The sequence below is a fragment of the Monodelphis domestica genome, chromosome 3 (genome assembly GCF_027887165.1).
Source record: "Monodelphis domestica isolate mMonDom1 chromosome 3, mMonDom1.pri, whole genome shotgun sequence".
Taxonomy (NCBI): domain Eukaryota; kingdom Metazoa; phylum Chordata; class Mammalia; order Didelphimorphia; family Didelphidae; genus Monodelphis; species Monodelphis domestica.
Window position 1 is genome coordinate 376,931,807 of NC_077229.1, and position 24,902 is coordinate 376,956,708.

The 24,902-nt window shown below is 35.7% G+C and overlaps 1 protein-coding gene across 9 annotated transcripts in view; it reads right to left on the reverse strand.

The window, feature by feature from the left end:
* TRIO (trio Rho guanine nucleotide exchange factor) overlaps positions 1-24,902 on the reverse strand; it is a 539,234-nt gene that overhangs the window by 267,620 nt on the left and 246,712 nt on the right. For all 9 annotated transcript variants that reach the window (XM_056824283.1, XM_056824286.1, XM_056824285.1 and 6 more), the window contains 4 exons: positions 22,244-22,756; positions 20,549-20,671; positions 8,761-8,952; positions 3,441-3,572 (listed from right to left, as the gene is read on the reverse strand). In XM_056824283.1, coding sequence (XP_056680261.1) covers positions 3,441-3,572; positions 8,761-8,952; positions 20,549-20,671; positions 22,244-22,756 — 960 coding nt within the window. The remainder of the gene's footprint in view (positions 1-3,440; positions 3,573-8,760; positions 8,953-20,548; positions 20,672-22,243; positions 22,757-24,902) is intronic.

Here is a 24,902-nt window from a genome sequence, read left to right on the forward strand (position 1 = left end):
GTTTTCATGCATCAAGAAATTATTTTTAAAAAGCAAAACTAATAGTTATCCTCACTTTGTATGTATACTGCTCTACTCATCTAGGTGACCAAGTACTCCAAATCTGGCAAGCTCAGGCAAGCAATGTTTATAAGACTCAGGTATGCTCCTGTTGTTGAAATACAAACAGGAGCAACATGGGACAAGTCTAATTAAAATAGAATAAAGTAGGTCTTTATGTAAAAAAATAATTTTACTGGTAAGCATTCCTATTTCCCATTTTTAGCATTAAAAACACTAGAAGCAAGAAAAGCTGAATTGAAATGCAGTTCAAATTCTCTCCCCCCCCTTTTTTTACTTAAAACCACTTTTCTTAAAAATACAAAGCAATTATTTGCCTTGAACTCTGAACATTTCCTCCTCTACAAAAAAGAAGGGTTTGAGCTAGCTGATCTCTAAAATTCTCTAGACCTGACATTTTGATTCAATGATTCATATAGTCAATGAATTCACTCTACCACATGGTGAGAGAACCCTGAACAGCATAAGAAAAAAAAGAAGACCACTTCAAAAAAGAACCCGGGAATTTTATTCAGCTCCATGCAAAGTTTTCTCAATCTTTCTAGGATAGATTACAGTCTTCTGGGGCTTATGGTTTCTTTGTAAATATATCTGTAGGCTGACAATTTGTGGCTTAAAACCTCAAAGAACCTTTTATATTTCTAGTCAATTTGTCCATTTTAAACTATCTGCACTAATTAAAAATCTTGGGAGACCACTTCCTAGGTAGATGGACACATGCCCCATATTCAGGTGTCCCATTTTCTTTGTGAACTTGAAATCTGATTTCAAATTGAAAAGCTATTAAAAGATTGTAATAATAACAACAATAACATTCACATCTACTCGCATAGTACCTTTATTACACATCACAAAGGCAGTTTGCAATCTGGGTTGGTACCTGTAGTGGTTGAGGATAACAGGGAGAAGGTTCCACCTCTAACCCTCATATTCTCTCAGAACAAAAGCATAATTCCAAAGCTACAGACCACATTTCTGACCCTGACCACAGCCATGCATTTCATAAACATATACCACTGGTCACACAATGACTGAATAGTCCAAACAATATCACGACTACTTGAAATACAATTCAGGCAATATGTTCTATTCTCAGCAAGTGAGCAGTGCTCCTAAAAGGCAAAGAAAAGAATGATTCTTCACTCTTTGCAACAACTGAAAAAGTTGAGAACCAGAGAAATTACATTATTTTATTTGGGCATAAAATTATGAATAAGAACCAGTGATTCTTGGAATTTTTAATTCCTTAAGCTACATTCCACTCACACATCAGTAGGCCTTTCTCCTAAATTCTCCTAAATTTCATGCTCTTCTATAAGAGATAGGATAACTTTATGCCCTACAAGACAAAAATAGGGGGTAAAGGAGGAGGAAGAGAGGGGGTGGGAGGAAATTGCTGCTGAATTTTTCCATTATATGAACAATCTATACTAAGTAAATACTAAGAGTTCAAGGAAAAAAAAACAACAACCCTAAACCAAAATCAGACACATCTTACCTCTTATCAAGAGGAACCAATAACAAAGAGGATTCTTTAAGAGGAAAGTTATAACCAAGGAATAAATTACTGAGATAACTTGATAACTTGATGTCAAGTATCCCCTAAGGTCTTAGACAAGCTGGCCCAGTTTTTGAGATCAAACTAAGGTAAATAAGTTTTTAAAAAAAGAATAAAAAAGACCAAAGGAGGGCAGCTGGGTAGCTTAGTGGATTGAGAGCCAGGCCTAGAGACAGGAGGTCCTAGGTTCTGCCCTCAGACATTTACCCTGGGTAAGTCACTTAACCCCCATTGCCTAGCCCTTACCACTCTTCTGCCTTGGAACCAATACACAGTATTGATTCCAAGACAGAAGGTAAGGGTTAAAAAAAAAAAGACCAAAGGCAAGAATCAGTAAAGAATACTTAAGATTCTTACTCATTCTGATAAGTGGCTCTAATGTTTTTATTTCAGAAGTTCTGGTTTCAAAAAACTTATCCCCCCCCCCCCCCCCTCTCTCTCTCTCTCTCTCTCTCTCTCTCTCTCTCTCTCTCTCTCTCTCTCTCTCTCCATCTATACACACACATAAACCTATAGAAAAATATGTGTATATGAACATATTAAAATCTTTAACTTTTGTCTTAGAATCAATACTAAATAAGACAAGTACTAATTCTTTAAATTTTATTATTTTTTAAAACAAAAATAGAGTTTAGGAATTTGGGGGTGACAGAGATGCCTAGAGACAAAGTGCCCTTCTGATCTCTAGAAAAGCATTCTTCCCAGTTGGGTCCTATGCAAACATAGGAGCCATATGCAGAACTATCAGGAAGCAGTTCTACCCTTCAAACCCCTGGGTCTTGAAACTATAAAACTAGGTCACAGAGGTAACTTTTTGACACCCAAGGATATAGATTTGCATAAATTATTATGATTAAAATGATTTATATATTTTTCAAGTCTTATAAAAGTAAACTGAAATTTCCAATGTTTCCTAGAAGGACTAATGGGCTAGAAAGTAAAAAGCCTTCGGTTTAAGCCTAGCCTCTGGAAATCTGGTAAGAAGCTGTGTCACTATGGGCAATTCATATACTTTCTACACCTAAATTTTCTCATTGATGAAAATGTAATAATACTCAAAAATTTTAACTTTAAAAAGTAATTTGTAACCTTAATTAAAAATTATGTATAAATATGAACTGGCCTGATCAAATCTAATTTATGAATTAATAATAAAACTAGCATATAGTACTTATTATGTGCCTGGCACTGTGCTAATCATCTTACAAATATACTTGACTTAAAATAGATATTTAAACATTAGATCTGAATATGCTCAGAAATAAACTGCCTTAATATGAAAAAGAATCCATTCTAAGCCAAAGTGAAAAACTGCATCACAAATAATTTGTTCATTTGAGTAGGTTTAATTGGAGAAAAAAATTATGCATCTGTGAAAAGAAATTTCAAATAAGACCCTTTTCTTTTGAAAGCATTAGTTTGGAAGATTAGAAATCTGAATTATATTAAACAAATATTTATTGATTGGTTTCTACAACATACAAGAGTCTAGAGAAAACATTATTAAAATGACAATTACTTAGAGTAACAAAAATTTATGTGTTTTGTGACAAAAAATCAAGTACCTAAGACTTAAGTTTAATTCCTTACCTAAGTCATGATAAAAGAAAATTAAGTAACAACCAATTTAAAAGAACAATCTCAATGACTAAAGCAAAGAAAGTACTTTCTATTGGGAACTGCCTATCAGAGTCTTAAAGATTCTTCCCAGACTATTTATAATTTTTAATTTTAATTAATAATTAATCATTTTAATTTTCAAACTCTTGAGGACATGTGGCAATAATATTGCTACAAAACTTCACTTCAACAAATGACTTACCTCTGAATAAGCAAGGGTGATATGTTCATATATTCCTTGGTGATGGTGAATCGCATCTTCTAAATCCTGCAGCTCAGAGGGAAGTTCAACCTCACCACAAGCTTTGCACCAAGAATCGACATTACTCATATACTAGGAAGTTAAGGAAAAAAAAACACAAAACCTCAATGAGTACCTTTACCTGTAATAACAAACTAGTTACATACATTTTGAAAAGCAGTTTATATAAGGAAGAGGAATTAAAGAAAGTATGGAACAATCACTTAAATGTAAATGGTTAATAAGCTTTAAGGAATGATTACAAATTAATTGGCAAGTCTTGCCTCTGAAAATGTCCCTTATTCCACTATATTTCTGGGTACAGAGTAGAGTTCCATTAGCTATCATCAATTTCTACCTGTCAGAGCTCCAATACATCTCAATTTCCTGAGCCTCTTTCAGCCCTATTCCCTTCCTCCTAGAATTCAAGGACTAATTAAAAAACAAAAACAAAAGAAGTCAATTTACCTAATACTAGCAAGAGCAGCCTGCCCAATTTTTCTGCCCACTGCAAAAGCAATTGAGAAAAAGGACTAAAATTAAATCAGTGCATACACAACTTCTCAACTGAATATGTTGAATTTGGGGAAAAGATAAGGTTTCCTGGAAGGAGTAGAATCTTTTGAGTCCTAATCCAATTTGTATGTAAACTAGATAGTCCTAGCTGTACCAAACAGCTTAGAAAATATCAGTTGTAGTCTAGCAGTAGAAAGTCATTCCAGTCTCTATTTCTTCCCACCTTATTTCCACATTGTTAATCAAACAGCTGATAAATCACAGCCAATTTTCTCATTGGATTGCCTATTAGAATCTATGATGGTTAAGTAAGTGTCTAAAGGCACATGCACAGCAGAAGGTCCAATTAAGAAACTAATTCAATTAAGCTAAACAGACATAAACATTTTTCTCTTTGTTTTAAATTCTTTTATATCTTTTCCACTAAGACATTTTCCTAAATATCAGGCAAAGCAATGGATGACTGTTTTGTAGGAATGACTGAATAAATGAAGGAATGAAGCATTAACTATAAGCCCTTACTATATGCAAAGTATTGTGCTAATATATTTGCCAGTCAGGAAATTGACTATTTGCCTTGCAAAATATAATGTGAATTAATTATTTCAGTACCACGAATCTACTAATTACAAATGTACATTTTAAAATGTGGTCTATAAAAGGATTAAATAGTTATTGTTATTCTGAAAAAAGTAGACGATTTTCAAAATATAAATTGTCAAAGAAATATCACTTGCATCCTTTTCCTTAGGAAATTAAATTCAACTGAAAAAAAACATTAATTAAGTGTTTTGTGTCCTAAATGTCAGGTTGACAAAGGAAAGTCCAAAGAAACAATATTTGGTATTTAAAGTTCTTCATAACCTAGTCCCTTCCTACCTTTCCAGTCTTCTCACACTTTTACTAGCTTCCGCACACTGGACAGGTCAGGATTATCAGGATTACTTGTAGTTTTTCACTAAGTACACTTAATCTAGCATCTGGGTGCCTTTGCACTGGCTATCTCCCATGTCCTGAATACTATCCCTCCTCACCTCTGCTTCCTAGAATCCCTGGCTTCCTTCAAAATTCAGCTCAAAAGTCTTTCCTAGTGCCCCTAGCTCCTAAATGTTTTCTCCTCTAAAACCTTCCATCTATGCTGTATGTCTCCCCCCTATGCCCCCAAACCCTTACCTTCCATCTTAGATTGATACTAAGTTTCAGTTTCAAGGCAGAAGAGTGGCAAAGGCTAAGGAATGCGGGTGAAGTGGTTTCTTCAGGCTTATACAGCTAGGAAGCATCTGAGCCAAACAAACCTACTTAAGTCTATGCAGTTTCCCCCATTAGAGTGTAAGATCCTTGAGGGCAGAGGCCATTTTTGTTTTTCTTTGCCTCCCCTGCACTTAGAATAGTGCCTGACACATCAGAAGCACTTAATGAAGGCTTACTGATTACTGCATTGGATTTAAATATAAAATGCTATCTAATGGTAAATGTCAGCATTTGTAAACAGTCAAGACAAAGCAAAATTTATTGTTTTTGGCTAAAGATCAAAATGTGTACGTTCCCTTCTTCCAAAAAGATTATAATATTTCAAACAGAACAATTAAGATAAGTTTTTGAGTCCACAAACATAGAGCCTTTCTGAACTTGTTTTATGAATGAGGAATCAATACTTCATTCTGTCAAATTGACTAAGTGTCTGATTTCTGTGGCAAACAATGCAGAGAAGAAGAAACATTCTATGTCAATCAATAAATTAATTTTATAGGCTGTTCTTGAGTGAATAATAATCCAAAGGAGTATAAAATTCAGGCTTTTGGAATTTAATCTCTTAAGGAAGGAATATTACATTTCTTCTATTCCAACCTCCTCATTTTACATATGAGGAAATTGAGGCCCAGAAAAGTTAATTTATTTTCCTAAAACTATGGTTCTCCTGATTTTCATGTATGATCTATATATGCCATGTGAAATTATACCCCTTTATTTATGGCATGGTATAAGTTACTGGGCATAAGAGGAATCCCAGTAGCTGACTTTCTACTTTGAATTGTTGAACTAAACAAGTTTCTGGACATCTGCATTCAATTACACCCCTGGTAATTAATAAAATTAATATTTCTAATTTTGTGTTTGCAATGGTCCCCCTAATACACAGAAACCATGAGCAGAACTATTCCTTGAGAAAGAGGCATTAGTACAAGAATCCAAATTCTTTCACTAAATTATATTTGGGGAAAAAAATAGTTTGGGGATCATCTGGGTGAACAGTTGAATGGCTCAGAGGAGCAGAAATGCTTGGGGAGACCTAGCAGAAATCCAGAAAAATTCCAAATGAAGATGTGAGCCTTATATTCTCAACTATGTTCAAATTTATCATAAGATTTCAACAAATGCAAATATTTCAGGAAATGTGGGTTTTCTGGGCCATATGATGGGTACATGATAAGGGCTTTTAAAAAAAAAACAACTACATTTGAACACAAAATGAGGAGGCCAGGTTTGCAAAACTGGAGATGAGGAAATAATGATAAATACATAGAAGGCAGCAAAAAGGAGTTTTAATGATTAATTAGCAGGCTTATTTTCACAGCATTTATTCTTTTGACTCTCCATCTGTTAGAAGACTAGGGGCCACCAATAAAGCACTCTCCTGTTTATTCTGCCTCACTACTACGTACTGCTACATTCTTCATATTAATTAATTCTACTCCTGCCTCATCCAACCTTATGATGTAGCTTACGCTTAGCACAGGTGTTGGTCCCATTGTGATGAAGTGAAATAGGAGCAGAATCTCCCTAAAATGTAGCTAAGGGTGTTTCCCTCAAAGTGATAAAAGCCACATTTCCCTCGTAGTGATGGGTAAATCTATGTATTTATAACACCCTGCACCATTTTTACTGGACAACCCAACAGATTATTGGTCAAAGTGAACTCATAAATAGGCTCATTGGATAGACTCTGTTTCTTTAACTAATTTCTACTTTCCTTTGTCCTTCTGCCTAGTTAAAAAAAAAAAAAAAGCATTCTCTATTTTAATCATTTGTGGAGTATGATGCTCAGGTCTGAGAATCACAGTTAAGGAGAGCATTGATTAAGATGGATAATGTCTAGAAGAGGGTAATCAGAAAGGGAAGTGCTTCTAGTTCATTCAATATGATGATCTACCTCATTTGAAAGAACTGGGGGTACTAGCTTGGAAAAGGCTGCTCACAATATGTGTCTTCAAGTATCTGTAGGGCTTATCCTACAGAAGGATTAGACATTTGGTTGGGCCCTCAGGAGAGAAATGGGTACAGTTGCAAAGTAGCTATTTTGTGTTTTTTCAAGGAGAGTCTCTTCATGTTGGATTAGATAGCTAATGGAACCTTTCTACATCAAATTCTGAGGCTATGCTATCCTTTATCCTAATTCATGAATCTAATAAAACAAATTGTCAACTCTTGTCATTTCTATCTCCATAATCTTTATAAATGCCCACTTCTCTCCACTCACAAAGCTATCACCTAGACCAGACACTCACATTGCTTTAACTATAGTAAGTCTACTAATATTCACCTGACCTAAAGGATCTCCCTTCTCTAATCCAAATTTCTCCTTAGAAAAATAAACTATCTAATTTAATCTTTACCACATTAATGATTAAAAGATCCATAGTTCTGAGATCATATTTTACTATTTGAAAACAATAACTTGGGCCAGCTTGGAGGCTCAGTGTATAGAGAGTCAGCTCAGATCTTGCCTCAGACACTTCCTAGCAATGACCTTAGGCAAATTACAAACCCAATTGCCTAAAGCCTTACTGCTCTTCTGCCTTGGAATTATTTAACTATTTTATAGATTTTACAGATATTTTATAAGGGATACCATAGTTCCTCAGGTAGTAGAAAAGTTGAAAACTCAAATCAAGTTTCTAGCTTCATATAATAAATAGATCTGAATCATCTCCTTAGTACATTCATTTGATATTTCTGGTAATATGGATATAGGAACTTTGTGAGGAGGAGAAAATCTTTTTAAAAGCGTTTTTTAAAATTAATTTCTTTTTCTTTCTTTCTTTTTTTTTAAAACCCTTACCTTCCATCTTGGAGTCAATACTGTGTATTGGTTCCAAGGCAGAAGAGTGGTAAGGGCTAGGCAATGGGGTTTAAGTGACTTGTCCAGGGTCACACAACTGGGAAGTGTCTGAGGCCAGATTTGAACCTAGGACCTCCCATCTCTAGGCCTGACTCTCAATCCACTGAGCCACCCAGCTGCCCCCGTTTTCTTTCTTTAAACCATATATATTTGCAAAAACCTGCAAACCATTTACTAAATCCAATTTATGGTCACAGTAAAGATATCCAAGAACAAATAAGAAATGAAGCCAAATTGCTTCATTTGGCAACTATCTTGTGCAAATAAAAAATGACCTTCCCCATCTATGTGGAGTTTTAAGCTTACAAAGTATTTCACATTTATTGATGAACTTCAAAACAACTCCATGAGGAATTCATTGGAAGCATTCTTTAATAACCATTTTACAAAGGAAGAAAATGAGGCCCAGGGAATGTAAGCAGTATGTCCATGGTAGCAGCCTCTGTGAATGAAGCAGGGTCAATATCTGAACCCAGAACTCCTGATCTGAATACTGGCTTTCTTACATGAATTCCCCCCCAAATTTTCTGGATGATTATCCTTTCTAGCAGGGTAGACTGCATTATTTTATGTTTTGGGCCATAATGAGTGAAATCGAGTATAAAACATTTACAATTACAATCTTGGGTAGAGCCAAGCACTGACCTTTTCAGCCTTCTGGTGAAAGATGGAGGACATGTCCAGTAAGGTGCTTCGTTCATCTAGGGCTGCAGCAAAAGCCTTCCACTCTTGCTCTAGTTGATTGGCAATCTGCTTAATCTGCTGAGAAGCATAATGGCCAGACTCTACCAAACGATTTGCTACTGACATGATGCGGTTTATGTTTACATACACATTCTAGAAAAGAGGGGCAAAAATAGGATCCATTAGGATAGGGCAAACAAAAACTCTTCTTTCTAAGAAATCCAGATGGTTTACCCCAAAACACAACCTACTCTTCCAAGTATCGGATAGCAAAATCACCTGGTATACATTATTTTCTGTCTGGATTTCCACAAAATATTGCCATTAATTTCTATACTTAAAACTGTAAAATTTAAAAAATCAGCTGACTGAAAGGCATAATTGTTAAGCAGACAGCAATCACACACACACACATATGGGCATATATAAATATAATATTACTCACTTTTTGGCCTTGAATACTGAACACCGTCCAGATGGCAAGCCTACTGACAAGTAGTCCCACAGAGCTAAAGAAACCTGATGTTTCAGATTCTAACAAGAACCCAGAAACTGAAAATCTTTACTTAGCAACCAAAGGCTATTTGTTGTCACACAAGCTCTCTGTTCTGGGCAAGCCTAAGAAGACTCTTGGGGACAGGGAGAATGCATTCTGAGAAAGAGAACTCTATTTTCTCCCAAGATGCAAAATTGAGAGAAGAAACAAAAATGTTTAACATCACAAAGAAAATCAATTATGTTGAAATGAAATCATCAATATTCTAAAAATTCCTAGATATGCTTAAGGGTCCAGGTCAAGAACCCTGATTGCAAACACAAATAAAAGACAAAAATTAAGAAAAACAATTTAATATTAATTTTCTACTGATGAAAGCATATGACTACAAAGCATGGGGCATCATAGTGTCTGAAGAATTAAAAATGAAGATGATCCAAGGGCAATGTAGAGAAGCAGAATGAGTGTCAACATATTTCCAAAGATAACTTGTTTACAAAAAGTGGAATAGAAGGTATCATCATTCTTCCTAAATGAATGAATATAAGTACCCAGAGGCAATGACTGTCTTGTCTTTGTATCCCCAATCCTAGCATTGTGCCTTGCACATAGTGGATCCTTAAAAGATATTTGATAAGTTGTAAATATATCCATCAACAGATGATCAGTAAAAGAGAGGCCAGTTATGTGGAAAGAATGAGGGAAAACATATCTCAAAGCTGATTGATTGAAGCATGTAATGATAGAAAACCAGAGATCTTTCAAGGAGGATTCATGAGAGATCATGCACAAGAATCACATGGGATTAAAAAAAAGTTACAATCAGCAGTTTTAGAAGGTAATACCCACATTGGTGGAGATCATGAATATAATCAAGGATTTAAGCATATTTGTTTAATTTTTTAATAGTTTCCATGTCTGAACTAGATACATATTTAGAAAAGCATTTGGAAACACTTGATCTATTCATGTCATTAATTCTGAATGTAAGATAAATAAAACTAAGGTACCTGTGAACTGGTTCTACTACCTTTAAAATTCAATAAAGCATATTTCTTTATAAGTACCTTCTAATGGGGCTCTCTGCTCTGTTTATTTTGTATACTGTAAGTCAAGACATAATAAAGCTGCTATATGCATTATTCTTCCTTCACGTCTAGCAGGTGGTTTTTCAAAAATAAGAAATATTTCTAGAATTCTTAATAATGCAACAGTTTCAGCCAGCCTACATTATGTATTGGCTGGGTCCCATTCCTAAGAACTACTTATGGTGACCTCTCCTGAATTGCCTAGGCACCTTATTGTTTAGCATTTAATTTAGTTGCATTGTTTCCTGTGATTTAATTTCATCTTCTTAAATAAATGACCTCCTTTAGTACCTCTACTTTTCCATATGTTACTGTCTGGCACAGTATAGGGCTCATAGGAAAAAACCTCATGAATAACTTCAAAGTTGACTCAAAAACAAGAGTAAAGTGCTTATAATTCAATTTAATTCCACTAATATTATTTGTAAAGTGCTTATTATGTGTATAATACAGCTATGAGGCAAAGATTATGAAGACAAAACTGAAATAGCCCCTGCCTTTAAAGAGTTTACATACATCAATGTGTTAAAAATGTTTACCCTCCTTAGCTAGGTGGCTTGGTGGATGTTGTATCTGAAAAGATAGATAGAAAGAACTTAATTCAAATTCAGTCTTAGATACTTACTACCTGTTGTGGAAAGGAAAACTGAATCAAGTTCTTGACTCCCTGCCATTGAGTTGGAGCAAACAGCAGTTAGAAGGTTAGAGTGAAATTGATGGACAGCAGTGACAGTTGCTCTCGAAGGACTCTCTCTTTCCTGGCCCTCAAACTGGAAGGATTGCTCTCTCCCTGCATCTGGATAGAAATACCTCTATTCCTGGATTTTCCCAACTGTATACTCTACCTGGATTCCTGTGATCATGTCATCGAACAAAAGGACTTAAGGGGAGCAGTTTGAACTGTAAGGCTGGTCTTTAGGGGTGTCAGCCTGAAAAGACAGGCCCAACCAGCTCTGAAGGTCAGAACCTTTTCTTCCTCTTGTTGTCTACTGCTAAAGACTTTGAACTTAAGAAAACTAGCATAGAATAGCATAGACAAGAATAAAAGAAACCTTCCACCAGCCTGTGAAGCCTGGCCTCAGTTCAAAAGCTAAGAGAGAGACTCAGACCCAGTATAGGGAAATCCTGATTTCCTCTTCCCTGGTATCTTCCCAGTCCAAACTTGTTACTAAATTCATCTTGAGTTAAATAACCTGCAGTCAGATAAGAATACTATCATTTCAGGGGGACATAGAGGGAGCTAAACTTGGATAGGCATTCAACCATAAACAGTCCTTATCATACCCCTGACGGGTGACCTTGGTCTGGGGGGAGGCTTGTCCCTCAGGGGGGTCCATGCTTATTTGCTCTGGAGTATCTTCAACATCAATCAATAGAGAATACATTTCCTCAGGCTATCATAGTTGGTCCATTTCTCAAGAACCCTATTTTTCAAAGATAGCCTCTCAGCAGGGGATATCTCTTTCATTTACCTCTATCTCTTCAACTCCTCCATTCCTTATTTCAAAACCTTCCTTATCCCCTGTACTTCTTCAATCCCTACAATTTCTTTATCTATTACACTGTGTGACCTTGGACAAATCACTTAATCTGTCTTAGTTTCCTCAACTATAAAATGGGATTAATAATTGCATCTACCTCCCTGGTTGCTGAGAGTATCAAATAAGATAATATTTGTAAAGCCTTTAGCATAGTGCTAGTGCAAAGCAGATCTTTTCTTACTTCCTCCCTCTCTCTTTCTCTCCCCCTCCCTTCCTTCTTGACTTTCTGCCTTTCTCCTTTCCTCCATCCATGCTTTCCTCCTTTCATTCCTCCCTTTTTTCCTGCTTCCCTCCACCTTCCTTCCTTCCTTCCTTCCTTCCTTCCTTCCTTCCTTCCTTCCTTCCTTCCTTCCTTCCTTCCTTCCTTCCTTCTTTTTTGTCCCTTTCCCTTCCTCCTTGCCTTAATCCCTTCCCTTTTCTTTTTTTTTCTTCTTTCCTTCATTCCAATTATGCTTCTTGTTATATATAGTTTTGCCTTGCTATTATCAAGTCAGAATGGATAATTCAACTTGCTTTCAATATCTGTTTTGAAAGATTGGAACTTAAAGGAAAAGTTGATACCACAATATTATGTCTTGTATTTTGAGAACCTGAGCTCCAAAATATTTATCTAAGATAATACTGAGTTATTTGGGCATTGGAATAGTGTATTATAACTACACTAAACTGGTTTAGACTTTTTTTTTCTTTTCAGTACATGGAAGAATGGCAAGGGATTCCAAAAATTCAGTAGAAAAGTGTTATGTTTGAGCCATAGCACAGTGCTGTGCCACTCTGAAATTTAAAGGTTGTAAATTTGACTATTGATTTGAAAATAAGATTCCCCCCCCCCTCCCCTTATGTAGCAGTGAAAAGATTTAAAGCTGGAAAGGATCATTAATCTGTTTTATGTTTGTTATGGAACCCACAGGGCCTAGTGGTACCTTGTACATAATAGGTGTTTAGTTCTGGCTGAATGAATAATATAATTTTATCGACAAAGAAACTGAAGCCCAGTGAGGTTAAGTAAGGTGCCTATGGTCACCAAGAACATATGTATCAGGAGCAGAAAAATGGACTTGATTCACTTGAATCCACACCCAGTGTTCTTTTCATTGCACCATGATGTTCTCCAGAATGTAAAATGAGAACTTTATGGATTCTTTTTCCATCTTAAAAGGAAGAAAGAAGTATAATATTCTTAGTATGGAAACAAGAAGGGACAGGAATAGAAGAAAGCTTCTGATTTGTTGGGTTTGGGTTTTTTTTAGATATGGGTAGGCAGGGGGGGAGGGTACCTTGGAAAAAGTGGAGATTATTTCTAAAACTTATAATGTCAAATGTTTCTCTCCCAGTCACTCAATTTAGCAGTTTATACTCTTTGTTTTCCTATGATTTAAAAAAAAAAGTCTGATTTGCAGAGGCAAGATGAGAGGAGAGATTAAAAAAAGAAAAAGAAAAAGAAACAGCAGCATTCCTAAAGCTATCATAGTGTTTGATACACAGATTTGATATAACTCCTGATATTAGCTAAGGCAAAAAAACCTCTTAGGAAAGTCAGTGGTCTAGGATCCAATAAAAGCAAGATGCTTTTCTAAGAAGAAGCTACAAAGATTGAACCTTCTAAAAATTTTATCTCAACCCTCCTTGCCCAAGGGTCAATGAATATTCTGGTTCTCATTTAGCAATACACTGTTTCTTGGTCTATAACAGAGCAGAACCAGACTCCAGAGTTAATCAAAATCTAGATCATCTAGGAACATGAGAAGACTAAATGAACAATTTTTAGCCTTACACAACTAGTAAGTATCTGGGGTCAAATTTAAACATGATTCCAGCTCTGACATTACTTAATTGGCCACTGCCAAGTCACCTAGTCATTGCACCAATCAGCTGTCCAGTCCTTAAAGCTCACTTTGCTGGCATTCTCCACACCCTGAGTCAAGCTCAGACAATTCTCCTGAAGGACTGGGGTTTAGGTGGAGCATTTACCTATATACATTTTTATTCATGCTCTTGTTATTTACATAATTGTAGATAAACTGAGGGGAGCACTGATTTTTCTATGTAAGAAAAGTCAATAAGTAACCCTACTCTTTCTCTTCAAGGCTTTTATTTATATGGATAGATAGATAGTATAGCTTCTTTTAGCATTTCTGGGAATGTATTCTTTCCGACACAGTCCAGAAAGTCTGAGTAAAGATAAAATACAATGAGAATCATTATACCTTATGCCATTTTTGTTTGTTTTGTCACTCCAGTTGTGTCCAACTCTTCGTGACCCTATTTGGGGTTTTCTTGGCAAAGATAATGGTTTGCCATTTCCTTCTCCTGCTCACTTTAAAGAGAAGGAAACTGAGGCAAACAGGGTTAAATGACTTTCCCAAGATCACACAACTAGTTAGTATTGGAGGTCAGATTTGAACTCGGGAATCTTCTTGATTACAGTCATGATGCTTTATCCATTGTACCAGGTGCACTTGTGCCATTTTAGGAAATCACTATTTTAATACCTTAAGTTTACATATATATAATATATATTCCCCTCCCCCCATGTGCTGGGAAGACTTAAATCCTTGATAATATACATGCACATATTTATAACAGTATAAAAAAAAAGAATTTCTTCACTTTGCCCTCTATAATTTAAGCTTGATTATTCTATTTAATAAATTCATCTCATGTCATTTGCCAAGATTATTTACTACTTTAGTGAGATGCTCCAGCAAATAACTAATGATAATGGAAGGTGTTGTTGTTTTTTTTAATCTGTTTCCATAGCATGCAGACTGTAGGGGCATAAAACTTAATTGGCCACTGCCAAGTCACCTAGTCATCCTGACCATAACAGGATCAAATGTAGTCTGCAAATGTTATAGTGAGATACAGGAAAAGAGGGAAGAGAGCTGTTCTTGGTTGTGGCCAACATCTTGCAAATTATTAATTCTGTTAAAGTTCAAAAGTGCTTAACTGGCAAAAGACATCAAATAAAATAATGACTCCATTAGTTCAACACTGCTCCCCCTCATAGTTTCCAAATATTATAGCTTTTCTGAGGCATATTTAGTTCTACTTTCAATAAATATTAATAGAGTTCTTAAATGTCTCAGAACAAGTCCTTAGTGATCCAGAGACATGATCTATTCATTTTTCTTTTTTTTTGAGTTAAATGAAAAACTAATGTTTGATAAGGTATGGTTATATCACTTCTTAGATCAAAAACCTTCACTAGCTCTGCAATGCCTTTGAGATCAATTCACAGACATTTACTGCACACATCTAATACAAGAGAGGTAGTGTGGTATAGTTTAGTGTTGTCAAAATCAAATAGAAATAGAGGCCATTAAATTATATGTAAGGATAGATCCTCGTGGGCCATTCTGACATAGAAAACGATATATTAACATTAGCTATATTCTATTGTATTGTTAAATATTTCCCAATTATATCTTAATCTGGTTATCTGAATGTATGACACTTCTCAAATAGAAAGAAAGCTGGATGTACTGCAGGCAGAAGACCTGGATGTAAATTCCACCTTAAACTACAAGCAACTCACTTAACCTCTCAAAAACTTCCATCTCACCATCTTTAAGATGGGTAAAGAAGAGCAAGATAGAACAGAGCAATTCTAAGCCAATTATGTGATTCTCCTGCTAACTAAGTAGACATGGAGAATATAAGAAAACTCCAACCACCCACCATTTTCACTGCACTGCCTTACAATCCTTGATAGAAATAATCTGTCAAAGAAAAATGACTCTGTATATTATTTCTTTGAATCCAATGATTTTCTTCAGTAGTACTGGAGAGAGGAATGGCCAAGTGAAGAAATGGAAAGAAGGCCTTGGAGATCTGAAAGACAGGCCAAATAAGCCTAATAATAAGTTTAATGTAAATAAAGTTTATGTACTTTAAAGTAAAGTAAATAAGTTTTAAAAATATTTAATTATTTAATAACAACTTTTAAACAGGCAAATAAAGTTACCTTTAATAATGTAAATAAATTTCATTCATGGATTTATGGAAGCTGGAACTTATGGTAAGACTGTAAATCACCTTAGGCTAGTTGTCAGCTCATCCCTTCTTGGCTTGGGCTGAATTTCTGGGAAAATTCAGATGAATAGGGAATCTCATCTATGAACCTTTTGAGAATAAAGGCAGAAAGAGGCTGGAAGAGAGTTATTCTCTTTTAGGACAAAAAGCCAAGCATTTTGCTAGACATCCACAATGGATAGTGGGGCTCAATTCTGGGATGTTATGCTATGTAATGATAGCACAGGGACAAGTTCCAATTCTTTTCTAATCTAGGAAGTCCCCTGGAAATAATTCAGATATGAGGACAGGGACTTACTAAAGGGGTAACCCACAAATTGCTATGCTTTCTCTGGGAAGGGCTGGCATAGCTAGAGTTAAGACTTTGAAAGAATAAGGACCTCCTCTCAGCCCTAATCCCACTGGTATCATTAGAGATCACTGACTGCAATGACAAAACACCTGGGCACTGGAAGGCAAACATTATAAATAACATTTCTTTCCTCCTCTTCCTCCTAATTTTAATTATGTCCTAAATAAATGAGTGGCATCAAATTCCAATCCTTGGAAAAAGAGAGACTAGACAAGATAGACGTTTAATTGATCACAGAACCAGACAACTTTCAGAACGTGGATCTGAAATGGACCCAATTCTTTTTTAAAGCTTTCTCTTCTGAACCATTGTCAACTGATCCACTTTCAGCTAGTGTGTACTTAAATGGTGCTTTTCCTGATGCCCCGTTAGCTTCTATAGGAAAGCTTGCCAAACCAAAGGTATTTTCCATCCACTTTACTACAGAAGGGAATAATTCATACAACCTGTAAAGAGGAGTCCATTGTATTCAGGGAAGAAAAAACATTAGGTCTTGTCTTATTTACTCCCTTTATTTATACACTCAAATCTTTACCCTACCACAACCCCCCACCTATTTTTTAAAAAAAAGGAAGATCTTCTATGTATAATGGGTACTGGGTGACAGCCCTTTGAAAACAATATAATTAAGCAGAAGTCTGACTTTTCCAAGTCCCAAGCAGTTCTTTATAATGACTTCTTTGGATCTAGTGACTAAATATTCACAGGTAGCTTAAGTCTGACTCTGGTAACAGATTTTGTAGTAAAAGAAACATAATAATTAGAAGGAATTTTATATTCAAAACTTGCCTCATATGAAGGAAGCAAATGTCACTTTGCCTTAGAATTTTAGGATAATAAGGGTGGGAGTGAAAGGATCTTAGAGATCACCTAGCTCCATCCTCTCATTTTATAATTGAGGAACTTGGGGTCCAAACAGGTAAAGGTTAAGTGACTTGCCTAAAGTCATGAAGGGATTAAGTGGCAAAGTAGGGCTCTGAATCCATGTCCTCAGACTCCAAATAGAGTATGCACTGTACTATATGATACTGCCTCCTCACACATGACTTCCTATCTCCAGGTCTTTACCCTGTTTTTTTCTCCTGCCTGGAATGCATTCTTTCCTCATCTCCATCTCTTGGAATTCCTGGTTTCTTTTAAGACATTGCTCAAGGACCAAATTGGTATGGCAGTGCCCGCCTCCCCAAAATACTTTGTATTTATTTTGCATATATCCAGTATATACTTATATTTACATGCCTTTACCCTATTGGGATATCAGCCCTTAGTAGTCAATGTTTGTCCTACTTTTGCTTTAATAGTCTCACATCTTTCTATATATGACTATGCCTGATATATAGTAGGTATTTAATAGAAGTTTTATGATTAATTCAACCCTTCTACTTCCCTCCTATCTCTTCCCCTCCCACAAAGAGATCTGAACAGACAATTTGAGTTCTCTCATTGTGTATATAAAGTTAATAATTGATTGCCAGCTGGCATTTATAATGCAACTTCAACCATCTGCTAATTTAACAAATCTTAAATTCTATCTAAATTCTAGTTTTTGGTCAAATTAAATTTAAGTAGGAAGTCATAAATGTTCATATATTCATATTGTTTCAATTTCTGGCTTCAATTCAAGTGTTGAAAGCTGCCCTCACTGTGGTTAATGTCTCCCCTTGCACAAGAAAATTTCTCTGCCATAAAATACACTTCTTGTTACAATTGTGAGAATTTATTTTTCATATACTTTATTGATTCCTACATATTAAGGAGGATTACTATGTATTCATGAGTCTGGAATCTGGTTCACAGATACCATTGTGAAAATTAGATATAGCTCTCCCCTGATTGTAACAACGAAAGTACTTAGCTCTTCCTTTATTGGGAAGATTGAATTGTAATCCACAATCTATTTTTAGATTTTAATCCCCAAAAGGTGGTAACTCAGTATTTGAAGTAGATCTACCCATTTAATCTACTAAAAGGTGGTAACTCAGTATTTGAAGTAGATCTACCCATTTAAACCACCAAAAGGTGCCAACTGACTACTAAAGATGCAAACTAACTACAAAAGGTGTGATCTAACCAAAAAAAGGTATAATCTAACCAAAGAAGGTGTGAACTAAAGAGTGGGCAGTCCTGGAGAGAGTGTCTGCTATGATTAGTAAATGTGAAATTTAGGGGAGGTGACACAAGAGAAAAAGATCTTTAAAAAGAGGACCACAGAGGCCAGATCATTCAATATTCGATTGGAGATTGGAGATAGATGGAAGGACTCTGACCCAGAGTTGGACTGGAGGATCAGTCTCTAGAGCTTGGAGTGAAGAAGAGTCACTCAGGGGAGAGAAGGGAAGAATCATCAAACACTTGAGGAGAGACTGGAAGACAGACATTTGGACTTGGCTGTGGAACTGAATCCCTGGAGGAGCTCGTATAGGAGACCTCAGACTGCTTTCCTTTTAAGACAGTCACCATTGGTAAGTGAAAGGCTGACTTAGTGACCCTGCCAGAGCTCTCTCTCCCTCTCTACCCTTTTCTCACTTCCTTAATATCTTCTCTCTTGTAATTAAACTACCATAAATTCCATTTTACTTTATTAATTCATTTTGGGATTTAGGAATTAAATCCCTGGTGACCACCAATTTGATATATTCAAGTCCAACCACAGATAATTTTAACACCATCTAGTCTGCTGCTTTTTGACTTTTCTTTATCCTTGGGAATCTGAAGGGATATTTTCCTTTTTAACAGAATTTAGTTAATAAATGAAGAGGAGAAGGGTTTTTGTGGTGTCTGTGCAAAACTTCATCTGTCAGTTTGGGGAAGAGCTGAGAGTCTGATGAACCACCTCTTAAGTAGCTATCACCAATTAAAGATGTCTTGAAATGTTCAAAGAAGGGACTGAATAGGTCTCCAAAAATATTTATTAGTATCAGGATTTGTCTTATGATGGTTAAAGAGTCCCCTGACCACAATTAGGATGTCACAACCATTTGAGTAATAAATTATAAAATTAAGAAAAATCAATCTTTCAAGATAATTTTAATCACTACACAATCTCTCCTAAGAAATATTATAAATCCTTAACATTCAATAGAAAACTCCTAGCAGCTTAGATATTCTAAAAAATGAGTACATCTTCCTTCAGAAATAATTTCAAGTTTATCCAATAAATTTTAGGAGTAGCTCTTAACAACTAGTCATAGTTTTTTTGTGTTTCAACACTATGATGTTATACAAGTATTCCCCAGATTCAAGATGTCTTGTTGCCCAGATGAATATTCTTGATGTTATGATGAATTTTTGGATAATGAGTTATCATAAAAAGTTTTACTTAGAACATTGCACAACTCAATCCACTAGTCTAATTAATTTAATTCGGAGGTTCTAAACTCTATGAATTTGGTTTTTTTAATTATTTGAAAAAAACAATAATTTGAAAGTAATATTTCAATATACTTGGTGTCCTTTGTAGTCCTATGTATTGTTTTCATTTAAAAACATTCTGAGAAATGGTCCTTAGACTTCATTGGACTTTCAAAGAGGTTTATCCATGGACAGAGTCAGAGATTTGCCCATTCAAATACCAGGTAGACTCATTATTGTTGTGAGGACACACAGAAATCATCGTAACAAAGCCTCCTCAATCAGCATCTCCTCTAGGTATCCCACATGATTAAAGATATTGATCAGAAACCTGGAATGGAAGCCCTCCGTACATGCCTCAATGAATTCATATTTTTAAGAGTCTTTCCCTCAGGTGGCCATGATGTTAGATATGAATGACACCACAATGGCTTGGCTCTCACCTTAATACCATCTGCCAGACATAACAACATAGCTTATGTAAACCTCTGTTTGCTTTGCAGACTATTACAATATTTGACTGCAGGTTCCTATACGTTCTCAAGATGACTTGAAGCTATTGCTTAAGAACTGACCATCCTCTGCTGGAAAAATGTTGTTTTAATTTTATTGATTTAATATTTTTCTCTTACCTTTTTTTCTTCTTCTTCTTCTAATTTTAAAAGAACTACTTAGTTAAGCTGGAAGTATTGAAAAACAAGCCACATTTAGGAAAATGCTGCTGTATTCCAAAAGGCAATTCTAAATATACTGTAATATAACATTTCTTCCTATGAGTTGCCTGGAGACGGCTCTGCTTAAGTACCTTCTGAAAGCACAGTATTCTTTCTCACAGGTACAGGATGCCCTCACACTCAGGATATCAAACTATCTGAAAATATCTTACCATACAATTCATGGCAAAGTGATTGTGCTGCGTCTGAAGCTCCATAGCATGTGGATGGCTTGTTCCAATCTCGGTGTAACTGTTTAAGAACAGGCCTTTGTTGTGTGTGATCCAGTCAAACATCTACCAAAAGGAAAAAAAACAAACAAAAACAAGTCAAGATCATTCTACATATTATCATGGTCAGATACAGTGGCAAGAAGCCAATATAAATGGTCTAAAATTCTCAGAGTGGAACATTTGGCTTCAGAGGATTAAATCCTAATGAAAAAACACTGTAAGGAGTCAATGACTTGTGTAAGAAGCCAATGAATTGGCATAAGCCAATCACTGAGCTACAAGTGGGGAACTTAAGAGATGAAAGGGGTATTATAGATCAGCTAATCCAATCTTCATAAATTGCAGAGGATAAAACTGAGGTCAAAAAAAGTTTAATTAGTTATCCAAGATTATAGAAATGAAAAGTGATAAGGTCATCCCAGAAACCAAAGTTAACCTATTCCAATGTTCTTTCCACTAAAACCTTTACTTGACATTACTTCATTATCCCTGAGAAAAAGTAACCCAATGATAAAGAATTTTCTAGCCTTTGAGTGGGTTTCAATATGTGGCTAGATTATTGAAATTAGGCTTTTCCTTATAACAGGAAAATTGGAAAGAAAAGATGATAGCTTCCATGGGAGTTCCATCAGACACTCCTGAGAAAAGGTTGACAATTACAAAGGAAGGATCAGAATGCTCATGGGGACAATTACAGGGAATGGGAAATGAAAATCAATTAGCAGCTGGCCAGACTTGAACCACAGTCCCAGAGGTCAGTGATCTGTTTTTCCCATAAACAGAGGAGGAAGGTACTACTTAAGAAAAAAAGAATAGAAATGATATACACATTAAATATTTTCAAAACACTATTCCTATTTCAGGCAGTCTACATCTCCTAAAAATAATTGTTTTGTTTCACTGATATAAATCTTATTTTTTCTCCAGACCACAAAATATTCCTTCATCCATGAAGAAATTTCAATGAACACAAATTATGAGTGACTAACTCACCCCATGTTTGGGGCTCACAACACATTTCTATAAATAAATGCTCTATTTTCACATATCATTGCAGTTGAATTAGCAAGTAAATGCCCAGGGTTGACTTTCACACAACTGTTCTGTCTAAAATACAAGAATAAAACATGACACTATGGATACTTATTTTTTATATAACTCAGACAACCATTTTTAAAAGATTTATTAATTCCAGTAACAGTGCCTCTCTGTTAGAAAACTTAATAATGTTCTATCACCACTTATGAGGATATTCGTCATTAACATTAAACACATTTAATTGCTTTCAGTGGTATAATCCTACAAATAATCCATTCCTATAATTAAAATAGAACATTTTCCTATCCCCACATAGCACTCAAAACCAAACTGTCAGTAACTATTCAATCAAAATTATCTAAGGTGTCTTTTTATAACAGATTCAACAAAAATTTAAAATGTTGTTAAATGACATGCTCTAAATAGAAAATTACTGGATTTTAAATGATTTGATCTAATTTGGACTAGCAATTCCTAGTTTTTGTTCTCTCATTTTATTAAACCAGCTAAACTAAAATCTGATTATAAGGAACCAGGGAACTGCCCCCTCCCTCCCCTCATTTTATATTTTGTGTATCTCACTCTTTCTTCTTTTACCTTTTCAGCATCCTGTTCAAACAGCCTCAGCTGAAAGCACTGGTCCAGTTTTAGCTTCCTCACATGCCACATCTGATGCAGATGCTGCCGTGTTGAGTGCAGTCTATCCAACATGGTTGACACTTTGGGTAAGAGATTCTGCAAGTCTGCATTCCCTGACCCAGAGTTCTTTTTGGGAAAGCTATCACTGCTCTGTATCCGCTGGAGTAGCTTCTGTCCTTCCAAATCCAAGTCCTCTATGGGGGCCTTGATCACTTTCTTCTTCAGCTGAGAATGTTCCTCAATCATATTCCGAGCCCCCTCCAAATCCTGAGGGAGCTCCTTTTTGGCTAGGATGTCCTGAAGTTCCTCCAGCCTAGACAGCATATGAGTTGCATTGCTAATATAGTCTTCAAAAGCCACTCTGATTTCTATCCATTCTTCATGGTTGTATTCCAAGCAGCCCTCGAATTCAGGTGTTAGCTGAGAAGGATCAACTACTTTGGTAAGGCCTTCTAAAGACACCATATTTGTCTTAAGGGGGGAAAAAAAAACATGTGTGAGAAAACAAAGAATTCACAATTGCATACTGTCATTTTAGTGCTTTTTTGTGGCTCTGTCATGGATTTTAAAACTTAAGGGAAGTATTTTATTTAGAGGACAAAAAAAAGACATACCTGGGTTCCTTCCCCATAAAAATAAAAGCAGCATGGTCAGCAAGAGGGTGAATTCATAAAAGCATCATGTAAATATTTAGAGAGAACATCCCATTTGTAGAAACTGACATATTTTGATCAGAGCCAGATTAGAAATCAATTAAGTTTCCTTCTGAGAAATACTGGCATTAACTGATTGGAGGCTGTTTAACCATGACATGAGTTCCCAAGCTACAAGCAGAAGGCAGATGTGATATGTGATAGAATTTCACCTTCACCAGTTTCCTGATTTCTAGTCTGCCTCCTTTATAAACTACATCACTACAACCATCTCTTTCCCTACTGAAAACCTTTTTAATTACATTGGAAAAGTGGAAAGAGAGCCAGCTCTTAAGACTACAAATAGAAAATCTGCCACTTATCAACTATAGGAAAGTGGGGCAAAGTCACTTAAGGTCACTGGGACTCAGTTTCCTAATTTGTAACATGAAAGGATTGTAATAAAATGGTCTTTGAGGTTCCTTCTTTTTTTGTATATCTATTATCCTATGGAAAACAAATTTCTGATTTCACTTTTCCAAAGTTATTTCTGGCCCATGGACTGGTACTTGTCATTCACTACTCCTTCATATGGTCTCCTACTGACCACTCTTCATAGTTTGTCTGCTCCCATTTCTTCCACTTTAGAGAGAAGGAAGCATGAACAGCTAACAACAATAACATAACCTGCTAAAACTAGAAAAACAATGTGTCTAGGTACAGAAATGATTAGCTTAGCACAGTGCCTGGCACATAGTAGGCACTATATAAATGTGTATCCCCATTCTCTTCCTCTTCCCCTTTCACAAAAGCAAGAGCACAGGAAATGTTAATAATCTGTTTACCTTTTTAAAAATGTACAAGTTTACTAAGCAGCATGGTGCATGGAAAGAAGGCGGAACTGGTTGAGAGAGGACCTGAGGTCAACTCCTGGCTCTGCCATTTTATTTATATGACTTTGGGTAGGTACTTTATCCTCCTTCGGTTCTTTCATTTGTAAAATGAGAGGGGTTTGCCTAAATGACTGTAAGACCCCTTCCAACCCTAAATCTATGATCCTCAATGACTATATTCCTTAACAATCTGTTTCATATTCTCATCTGAGGAAAAAATGTAGAACATTTTAATTAATTATTACTCATGCAAGATATAAATGGATGATCTTAACTTCACAGAGGAAAGAAAACAAGTCATAAAACAACATAGCTGAATAAAACTAGTTTATTCAGAGAAACTAGGTAAACTACTAAACTAGACTATCATACTCATATAAATTAGTAATACCCAGACAATAAAAATAGATTTGAGATGAAGCCATTTTGGTCCTGGTCCTGGTTCTGCCCCAGCCCCCAAATGCCCAACAAACAAGACTTAGTATCAGTTTGCAAGTTAAAGCTCAACATTAGACAAAAGATGCATATACTGATGCATTCTCCTAAAGCAGCATTTGTGCCTGCAAGGTTGCTGCAGGTTAAGTCCCATCCCTAGGGAGACAGACTCATTTATACTGACTTATAATAACTTCCTGAAGGCAAACTCCTGGAGGCAATCACCTGCACAACCCATCTAAGAGAGGAGAGACAATATACATATACAGTGTTGGAAAACTGGTGAAGGAGACTTCAAAAAAATCCAGAGACAGATTCAGTAGAATACCCCTAAGCTTTGTGTGAATTGCATCACTTAATCACCATTTTCTTCTTTCCTGTTGGAAAATATGGCAGTATATATAATTATATGTACCCTATTTTGGGTATCTAAATTTTTAAATGAGAAATGCTTCATTAAAATCTAATAAAAAATTCTTCAGTGGTTATTCTTTCTTTGAATGAAGAGAAGCATAAGCCCTATATGAGATGATAGCATAAAATTGGTTTCATAGTTCTTCTATCTGAACTGGTGAGGCTGGATTTCCTTGAACCAGGTTGAATTCACATTGTGATTATAAGAAGGATCAATATACAGAAATAAATTGGGGAAGTGGA